The sequence below is a fragment of the Melanostigma gelatinosum genome (genome assembly GCF_949748355.1).
Source record: "Melanostigma gelatinosum genome assembly, chromosome: 12".
Lineage (NCBI taxonomy): Eukaryota > Metazoa > Chordata > Actinopteri > Perciformes > Zoarcidae > Melanostigma > Melanostigma gelatinosum.
In genome coordinates this window covers 11,314,904-11,325,809 of record NC_136645.1, presented here as the reverse complement: position 1 = coordinate 11,325,809, position 10,906 = coordinate 11,314,904, and the positions used below count along the sequence as shown (strand labels likewise).

The following is a 10,906-nucleotide window of genomic DNA, read 5'->3' as shown; positions in this document are numbered from 1 at the left end:
TATAAACACACTCAGATGTTTTGCTACTACAGACGACTCGGCCCAGAACAAATCAGACCAGTCTTGTTTCAGCAGACTTGAGATATATTTTGCTGTGTGACTGACATTCGAGTCAGTTTTCAGGCTGTGTGACTCTGCTCTATCACTGTGTTATTGTTTTCATTTACTGTTAGAAAAGGTATACGTACACAGCAGGACAGAAATCTGTTGGCGTTGTATGTGCAGTATCACCTCACAAGTTGTCATTTCGTAAAGTGAACACAATGGACTACATATGGCATATTCAGTATTTTCCCAGAAATCAGCCTGTAAACATATGCTGGACTTATACAGCCAGGTTTTATGTGTGTCAGTTAGTTTGTTATAATAAACATAATTTAGGAATAAAAATATACATAAATATGCGATGGGTGACACATGCCCCTCTAAAAAAGACCGGCCCACAAGATTAGCTAGTAATGCAGTGATAATAATAATAATAATTTAAAAAACAACAACCAATAAGTGCATTTACATACAAATGAACTTGTCTAGACTGGGTTGTTGAAGAAGAGAACGGAATGCACATGAGTGTTTTATATTGTGTGATTTATGTTATCTTCAGTAAGCGTTGTCCACAGCAGTAACAGCCTCTTTGCAAACTGGGTCCAGTTTTCCATCTCCACCTCCAGAGAAAAAGCATTAACAGGTTTCCAGACGATGACTCTGCTTAACGTCACACAGTGATATCACATTAATGTAACACGTCTCCGCTTTCGGTCGAAGGTCAAAGGTAACCAAACTCACCAAACTCCAGCTGCTTTACATTACAACGGAAGACGATCTCCCCGTTGACCACGAGCTCCACCATGTTCCACTCGCGCGTGTTTTCCAAGACGCATTGGTGCCCGCGCGATCTCAGAGCGGCTGCAGACATATTGGACGGACACTGTTTGAACTCACTTAAAACAGTCAAGACAGACACAACATGCTGGTGTCCTTATTGGACGAGCAAAGAAACGTACCCAGAAGACCCTGAAGGCGGATGGTCCTGTGTTCTACTACTCCATTGGATTCATAAGGTCCATTGCAAAGAGTCACCCGCGCATTTTTTGGCATTGTTTGTTGTGGTCACCTCACCTGGGTTACTGTTGCACACTATGCACCTGTTGCAAACATGACCTCTCTGAAAACTGTCCAAGGATTTCTTTGCTCCGCTTGTTAAAAGACACAAAACCTTCATGCAACTTTGAAATATTATTTTTTAAGGCAATGTGATCAAATAGTTCTTTAGTGGAACACTAAATGACATGTATCTAGTTACGATAAATCAAATATCAACATTATTATAAGTCAATATACTGTAAGATTTAAGACTCAGATTTTACTTTTTTTGCACCAGAAGAAACTTTATTATAACCATGTATCACAAATAAGATACTATAATATGACTTGCTATGCTGGTTATCTTTAAAATAACTCTTTGTTTGCCATAATTCCAAGGGTTTTGGTTAATACTGATACATTTGCAGAGGTTGATCAATGTGCATTGTCAAAATGTCAAAATAAATAGATAATTTAAGAAGTCATAATTATGAAACTTGCTAAAAAATAAATGATATAGTTATGATCAAATGGACATCCTGATTCCATAACACAACTGGTCCATCAATTCAGAGCAGTTGCTGGCATGCTCAGTGTATACCTTAATGTGGCGGATATGTGTTTTAATAAAGCAGAATCAGAGTATTTAAAACTCAAACATGGTATTGATATGCATCTACTCTGTGAACATTAAAATGAATACAAGCCTTTAGGTTTCTTTCTTTTAATCTTCAACAGTACTTCATAAATACAATTGGACAGTCATTAACACTGATCACCTCTGGTTAGTAAGTTTGACATACTTACTTTTTGTACTTACATTTACACGTTGTAACATTAAATTATATGATACAAAAATAAATAACTTAATCGATATCTTCTCTTCATAAATTTACAAATAAACATTTTTTTTTATCACACTTAACATTCTTTGATAAGCTAAACAGCGTCCCTTTAAAATCTTTGCCAGTTGATTGTTCCAGTTTATGGAATACAGTACTCTGCATCTAATGATTTTATAAAAGGATACTTTTGTTTTTAGACATGTAATTATTAGCACATGTATTGTTGGTACATTAGACACAATTTATAGACAGAAAGTGCATAGAAGATTCTAGTTTAAACAAGTTACCTTAATCTTCAGAAAATCATGAGATAGCAGCATGCTATTTGCAAGTTGACATATAGTGAGATGATCAGCAATTTGTCAGAACTCACAAGCTATTTTTGCTCGACACCCAAAAATATATTTACTCTTTTCTTTGGCTGATCCATCACAGTTTAGTGCAAAACAACAATCAAAAGCTCAGCTTGATTTTGTTTTTAACCTACACATTTTGACAGACTTGATTTTTTTGTATGTGACAGAACAGAAAATGTCCTCTATAATAACCAAACACCTCTAATATTCTCTAAGTAAATTACCATCAGCATGTCATACATTTTACAGTATACAACGAACAGCTTTACGGCACATTTTTTATCACAGTTACAGTGCATATTTTGTGAACGACTCCAGGAATACATTGTGACAGCACAAATATATACACAATCACATCACCACTATTTTCACTGGCACTGACAGTTCCCTATGATTTCTTTCCGTTCTTCAAAGCTTGTGCCTCTTCCTGTGATGAAGTCTGGGTTTGAGCCTCCACTTTAGTCTGGTCTGGTGTCTTCAGCACAATCTGCGGCAGTGTTTGCTGCTTCTTGGTCAGGTCAGTTGGTCTCTGAGGTGTTTTGTTTGGCCAGTTTGTGTCTGTCTGCGTGTGCGTCTCAAGGGTCTGACCCTGTCTTTGCTGTGCTGGATTGGAGGCGTAGTTAGATATATTGCAGAGATCCCTCATGTCCAGGAGTCCCTGCACCAGACTCTTGACAAATTCTGCTGAACATGTCTGCGAGCTCTCGCGGAAACTGGACACTGAGAAGATAATGTGGTCTGATTGGGGGTTGTAGCATGCTCCATATCCGTTTGGAACCACCGGCCCGTAGCTGCAGAACATCTCAACAGTAGTAGGAACCTGAGGGAAGACCAAACCCTTCAGTACTGAACTAATGACAGTTTAACTAGTGTGCTCAAATACTGCTTTTAAGCCGTGTATTGTACGCCTGCGCTTTAGTAAGAAATAAATGATCAAAGCTAAAGCAGCTGAGGCCGAGATACCCTGAAATACCCCCGAGAAAATGTTGGCTTCTACACTTCCCATTATGCAACTCAGCAGTGTCTTTCATTTCAAGCTGCAACGATTCATCAATGAAAAGAAAATTGATGTTTGTTGATGTGATGTGAACAATTTTGTCAATTGATTTGTCGTTTAAGTCATATTTCAAGCAAATATGCAAAAACTTAGATTCCATGTGTTCATGATTGAAGACGTTTTTCTTGTTCTTACATTGTAGAATATTTTTTGTGTTCTGAACTTTTGGTCCGATTGGACATTAGATATTGGACTGTTTTCTTTGGGCATTTTATGAGATAAAAAAAATAAGGCAATTGTTCATTGTTTTGGTGACAACACACGTCAGTAGGGCAGTCATGTCACGGCCAGGCCGTGCCTCCTGCTTGGCGTGTGTGTGTGTCGTATGGACAGGGCTCCGAGCTGGTCTCCAAACCAGCTGCACTCCATCAACTCATCAACCCAACAGCATATCTACCCCGGTTCTTCATCCACTCTTCGCCAGATCGTTATTACAGCTCACGTGGTAGCTAGTTGTTCTTGGCCGCTCTGTTTGCAAATAATTCAGAGTTTTCTCCCAAGTGTTCTTTCAGTGCTTTGACCCTGTCTCTCTGTTCCTGCAGTTTTTTCATCATCCCGGTTCCCCAGTCTGCCTGCCCTGCCATACCTCCTCCGGCCTGGATTTCACCCTCACCCTCCCTGGATTTTCCTGCTGTGCTCTGGTCACCCCCCCCCCCCCCCCTTGGTTTCCTGTCAATAAACCTTTCACCTATAATCCCTGGTCTGTGCCTGCATTTGGGTCCACACTCACACCCCGTGACAGAACGATCGGGCCCACATGGACCCAGCAGCTTTAGATTCCCTCCGTCAGGCTCTTGCCTCACTAGGCGCTCTCGTGGGCCAGCATGACCAACTTCTCCGGACTGTGGTGGAGTCACTCAGTTCCCTTTCCGCTGACGTGGGCCGGATTGGACATCACCTCGAGCGGGTTTCCACATAGCTTTCCTCTCCTGCCCCGGAAGCCCCTGCAGCTCCCCCAGCTCCTTCGCAACCCCACCTCTTTTAGCGTAGCAGAGTTTTCTGTAGACTTTATGACTATTGCACAGGGCTCAGGGTGGAGCGACATATCTCTCCAGGGGTCTTTCTCAGAGGGCTTAATAGCCCTGTGACAGGAATTAGTAATTAGGGATGACTCAGAGTCTTGATGCCTTAATTGCCCTTGCCATCAGACTATTAGAGAGTCGCTTCCGTGAGATTATGAGAGAGAGACCTAGCCGCCCTCTTAGTTTGCCATTCCCTTACTCAGCTCCTTCTCCTCCCCCTCCTGTGAGAACCAGCCATGGCCCAGCTTCGAGTTTCCAGACCCTTCCTGCCGTCCCTGTTCCCTGTTCCCCAGCAGAGGAACCCATGCAGCTGGGCAGAGCACGCCTTTCAGCAGAGGAGCGCCTCCGCAGGATCAGAGCAGGAGTGTGCATTTATTGTGGCCAGGCTGGTCATTTCCTGGCCTCCTGCCCCCAGCGGCCAAAAGAGGAGGCTCGTCAGTAGAGGTGGGGATACTGGTGAGCCAAACTACTCCCTCTTCAGTCCCACAGACCAGAATGCAGCTTGAGGCCACCCTCATGTGGAACCAACAATCCCTTCCCCTACGTGCTTTGGTGGATTCAGGAGCGGATGAGAGCTTCATCGACACAAGCCTGGTTTACCAAGCCGGAATCTCCATCCAGCCACTAAACACTCCCCTCCGGGCCTACACTCTAATCGGGAGGCTCCTCGCTCATGTTACCCATGTCACGGAACCACTGCACCAAGATACCTGCCAGGTCAGAAGGTTTGGTTGTCTTCAAGGGATATTCCTTTACAGACTGCTTCTAAGAAGCTTACGCCCCGTTACATTGGGCCCTTTGAGATAGACTCCATCATTAACCCTTCAGCCATGAGACTCAAGTTACCTGCTTCGTTGAGGATTCACCCAATATTCCATGTCTCCCAGTTGAAACCTGTCTCGGTCAGTCCACTTTGCATTGCATGTGCCTGCATTTGGGTCCACACTCACACCCCGTGACAAGTAAAGTATAGTTGCAGCTTGCCGGGAAGAGACCGGACGCAGCTCCAGAGAGATGGCTGGCTGGTGAGCGAAGTAGCTTGTCCTTGTCAGTAACGATGGCGAGTGAGGCGGAGGGACAGTTAGACCCAGCGCTGCCACTGGCCAGAAGTCCGCTGTACGGCCCCCTTTTCTGTAACCAGTGTAGCATTAAAGCATGACGGAATGAGCAAATTAGCCAGCTGTCCGCTAGTTAGCTGGCCAGCTAGTTAATTCCACCATGCTGATATGCTACACGGGTGACAGAAAAATCAGCTAAGTTGTCACATATAGCGATAGCAATGTGCTTTCCTACACCGTGACAAGAGATGAAGCATTCAGTTGTTAAATTGTCCTCATTGACTCTGCTCTCTATGCTTTGAAACATTATAACTGCACCGCTCATTTTATTCGTTACTGCAAAATCTCACCTCAGTGAGTACGCAACGTCCCGTAAGTTTGTTTAGTTTATGATGTGGACAATAGACCACTGCTGTCACAGGCTGAGCAGTACTCCATGTAGTGAGTAAACGGAACTTCATGTGTAAAGTCGGTTGATATTTCTGATTCAAGTGTAGTTGCAGTCTAATGTTTTAAAAATCAGATGACAATACCTGACTTGTAGAGAGAATGAACTGATTACTGATGAGATGAGCTTCGTCTTTGAATATTTCTGGCTTCTCCATCTTCAGCTCATGTGCAATTTCACGTAGTCCTAGTAAGTGATTGTCTATTGCCATCCCTGTAATAGCCTGCAAATGAGAATGAATACATATGTTATTGTGTTTTCTTTGGCAAGTAAAGTCAATGCTGTCATAGAAATCAGTTTGAGGTTCGGGAATAGTCACCAGAATAGTATATTTTGTTTGCGCGGTTATGGCACTTCGTAACATCTCCATCCTCTCCGTATCCTGGAGATGTAAACAAATGAGAGTCGATTACTCGATTATTAAATCCCTTTACTTACAGTAAACATAGTTATCATGGTGAAGTTCATCAACAGACTGAAGTAGAACATCGAAACACACTCTCAAAGGCAAAGACAACTGCCAATCTCATTGAAATTGGACAGTATGTATCTTACGTTCGTGCTCAGTTTCCCATCAGTCATTGCTTTGACAAAGGCCAGAGCTTCTGGTGTGGCTGAGCGGATGTTGTCGACCCTGCCCTCCTGAAAACGCCGAATAGAAGCACTCTCATAGGTTGACACCGGTCTGCCGTGACATCTGACACAAAGACAAAGCCTTGTAGCTTGGTGCTCTGGGTTAATGTGACGTATGAGAATCAGTCCTGTTGTAATCATCTCTTTCTTACCGGTAGTAGGCTAACTGAAGAGCAACCTGGATGTAGGCATCGGGACTCATCTTCTGCTTCTTGATGAACTCTTTCCCGTAATCGAAGAATTTGTGGACATTCATGTCCAGATTTTTCACCTGTCTGAGCAAATAAGGACACACCCTGCTGCAGTACAAGCTGAACGCATCTACCGTACTCGCATGTTTGATTTCACAGAAACTAGAGTGAACACACACCTCTGTAGTTTGTCAGCAGAAGAGGCGAGGAGTTTGTGAATCTCTGGAGTACATTTCCACCGGAGCCTGCGTGGTGCAGGCAGCTCGCTCACACTTGCCGCCCTGACCAGCTTTGATGGGCTTCCAATCCTAATTTCACATGAGAATATTATATCAATTGGCATGTTTTTTTTAGGATAGTCTTATTTGGATTTTCTAATCGTATCACACACACATTTTACATTTGATTTCTTACATGTATTTGAGCAGATATTCTGTGCACTGCACAAGGACAATTCCTTCAAATGCTGAGTGTTCACACACAACTCCGCAGCAGCCGTCAGCTCCTACAACAAACTGGCATAGTCATGCTTTTGTCAGTGGTATTTTCTCATTGAACCAAACTGCAATGCTTGCTTATCTAAGATTCAGTTAATTTGCAGTGAAGAAATCATTCAAAAAAAGAGAGCCAATTCATTCGAGACATTTTAATTCTTCATCAAAACATCTCCATCAAAGTTCATGCTCATGAACATCGGGCTGATGGCTTGTAATCCAATGGAGACGTCTCCATCAGGATTTCTTTTGATGTAAATTATAAATTTGGCATGAGATTGGCTAATTACATCCACTGGCACTGTGAGATAGGAACATGAATATGTTCAGTTATGTAATTTGCATCAATAATTAAGGAGATCCCATCTTTACATACGTTCCTTTCCTCGCTTCATTCTTGTTTTCTGTAACTGCTTCACAAGTTCTTTCAAACATTAACGGACAGCGTGCAACATGCGAAGGAGGCCAACATTAAAAGTAGCCTTACTAGCTCGCTGTGCTCACGAACCTGCATTGGCTTGTCGTACCAGCGGTTGCCCCCATTCTTGGCCACTCCTCCGCCGTGCAGCATCAACATGGCTCTTGTTGTGTCATTTAGCCCCAGCCCACTGGCGTCATCCAGACAGACCAGACACAGACAACGTTCAATCATGTCCAGAGAGTCCCTGTTAGTAGACTCTAGAGAATAAACAAAGTCAATTTGTTGGGGCAAATAGACTTGGAAACACTGAGATCCACCTGACTTATAAGAGTTTCGTACCTCTCATTAGCACACTGCGAGACTCTGCCCACTCTGTCCGTCCATCTGAAGTGAGGAGCCCAATAGGTGGGAGCTGCTCTTCTTTGCTGTCAGCCATCCTGGCGATCTTGTCCAGCTGAGTCAGCAGGTCTCTTTCCTTCAGTCGGCGGAAGTTGATAACCACATCCAGCACAAAGAACTGGACAGGGGTTCGGGTTGGACAGTAGATGTTTCAGTGCACTCGTCCCTCAGGTCTTATTTTAACATTAGCTGGGAATATACAATGCAGGCTGAGGCACACAGGAGAATTGTTTCTGATATCTGGTAGGATGTGCATGTTGAAGGGCAGCGGAGACTTAAAGGATAATTCTGTTTTATTACAATTAGTAATTGTTAAACTTTGATAAACTGGTCTATGACAACTTTGGATTTGTTTTTTTCACTGTGTCTGACCTGGTTTTTACAAGCCACAATGATGTGCTCAGGCTCTGGCATCACGCTACTCTCCTGGGCCACCAGTGTGTCCCTCTCAGGCCCCGGTAGGCGGTAGGAAGTGAAGAGGCGATAGTACTGCTCCATGCAAAGAGGAGTTCCAGCCAGCTGGCCCCGAGCACAGTCCACAGGCAGGGCACGTCTACACACAAACATACATGACTTTGTCAGGCATTTCAGTTACACATGAATCATATGTGAGAAATGATTCTGTTGTGATTGAATCTCTCAAGTTCATTTGTCCTCTCATTGTAGAATAACTTACGAATCAAGAAGCGTCTTGTATTCCAAAGCCCCAGAAATTAAGTGAGCAGCAAACCTAGGAAAAAAAAAACATTTCAATTGTAAAATACCTCACAAAACACACAGGCATGTTGTACTTGGTCTCTCCTTCTCATACTCTGTGCTACTATTTCCCTGCATTTAGCCTTGTTTTTATGTAGCTGTACTACACTTAACAGTATAAATGCTACATGTAGATCATCTGGTTAAGGAGCCAGTCTCAGATCAATGCCAAGTTAACCAAACCTCTGCCTTCATTGTCTGTTAACCATGCCACCAGTAACCTGGCCTGGCCTCGCAGCCCTCAAGGTGTTCTGGGTAATGGCCCTATCTGTCAATGTATAACACGGAAGTGTTCGATTCGCAATAATCAATCAAAGCCAATCTCATTTCTCATGTCTTTGATAGACAAAAATGGCCTGTCAAGTGGTACATTTTTGATTTTTATAATGCATGGCAATTTCAGCTTCCTCCTTCACAGTTTCTGTTGTAGAAGATTGCTAACAAAGGGACACAACTGGGTGACAATGCACTTCTGTGATCTGTCCTGAGGTTTCCCTCGTGACTCATTTGTCTCCGCTGTGCAGTGTCTCACACCTTAAAGAGTCCATGGGAGCCTTGAAGTGCTGCTGTGGGAAGACCATCACAGGACTGGAGTTGACGGGCAGAGCCTGTCTGTTGTTCAGGTACATTTCATTCAGCCAGTAGTCGTACACCTACAGTCGGACATAGTTGAATATTGATTTTACACAAACTGACTGCAAGTCAGTTCATGTTTTCCTAATCTGTGAAGGGTTTGTTTACATCAGTATTATTTGTAAACAATGTTGTAAAACAGACACATAATTGTATTTATTGTCACACAAAATGCAGTTTATTTGTGCTCAATGTTAACATTAAAGATCAAATACATTTCAAGATGATGCTTAGCGTCAGTGAAAACAATTTGTTTGAAATTACTTGCACGCACCTTTATTGTGTGCTTATGACCACATGATTTTATTTACCCAGTTTTCCTTGTTGTCCCTCCTCTCCATGAGTTTGCTCTGTAGTAGCTCCCCCACTCCTCCAGGTGCTCCAAACTGCTGCACCACATGTTGGGTCTTGTTGAACTGTTCCTCTGTGAGCAGGTGCTTCATACCCCTCAGGTATATGTCCAGTGTGTCTTTCAGAGCGGGGAGCGGCAGCGTAGGAAGACCCTGAGCAGTGTGGGACATGTCAAACTTCAGAGTCTCCTCTGCCACATGCAATTTTTAAATAGTTTTTATAAATATTAATTCAGCTGCTTGCCAAAGTTGTAAATTGTTCACTTGACTCAGAAAAAGAGAATATTCATTGAACTTATTTGTTTGATTTTCTTTCTATGTATGGTTACCGACATCTGGTGAATATTTCATGTCAATAGCACCTTTATAAATATATTTACTGAGAAAAATGGTGACGTGTTCAATACATATTTTACCCGCTCGTATAAGTAAAGTATATATTTACATCTCTGCCTCCAAAACCTTTAGAGGTCTCTTGGTCCAGAACTGGCATGTTGGCGGTGCAGAGGGGCAGCCTTTGAGACAGACTCTGTGTCCACAAATAAAATGTTATCAGTATCAAGATCATGCAAGTCGCTTTATATTAGAAGGTCTCACTAACAGCAGTTGTCTTTAGATGTTGCACTGCTGTGGGAATATTTCAGACAAATGTACAATGAATAAATAAAATGTATCACCGTCACAATAAAAGAATGCACACTTTGGAAGATGTTTGCATATTTTTCAAAATTGTTTAGCAAACTTGCCTATTTGATGTTAACAAGCTGTCATAAATAACATTAATAGGCTACATTTACCAAAGTTGAATAAACCCTCACTTAAAAATAGAAATGTTTTACTCACCAGAAGGAAAAGAACAATCACTCGTCCTGGGGCTCAAACAAGGAGTTTAGGTTTATCCGTTTAGACTTGAATCCATTTCTGGGGAAATTTTCACGACTTTGATCCTTTGATTTTCAGCATCTTTCAATCTTCCAACATGGAAAGAGCGCATCTCCCTCGCTGGCTCAGGAGAGATGCTGAGAGGGTGTACCTCACTCTCTTGGCTGCCAGGCTCCTCCCAGAAGTCCTGCTATTCGCCGAGAAGTTTATTTGGCACTTTACATCTTCACGCCACCTTATTGAACGCCTCAGATGCTCACACGCTGTGCCGACGAACA

At 42.8% G+C, this 10,906-nt stretch overlaps 1 protein-coding gene across 1 annotated transcript; it reads right to left on the bottom strand.

The window, feature by feature from the left end:
• Positions 1–2,672: 2,672 nt before the first annotated feature.
• Positions 2,673–10,239, bottom strand: chata (choline O-acetyltransferase a; the record flags this gene model as incomplete). The annotated part of the gene is made up of 14 exons (XM_079280819.1): positions 2,673–3,104; positions 5,955–6,092; positions 6,189–6,251; positions 6,425–6,566; positions 6,655–6,773; positions 6,869–7,001; positions 7,108–7,208; positions 7,696–7,865; positions 7,948–8,125; positions 8,380–8,560; positions 8,684–8,737; positions 9,298–9,416; positions 9,708–9,899; positions 10,192–10,239. 14 exons carry the CDS (start codon positions 10,237–10,239, stop codon positions 2,673–2,675), a joined length of 2,070 nt encoding a protein of 689 aa, XP_079136945.1.
• Positions 10,240–10,906: the final 667 nt, after the last annotated feature.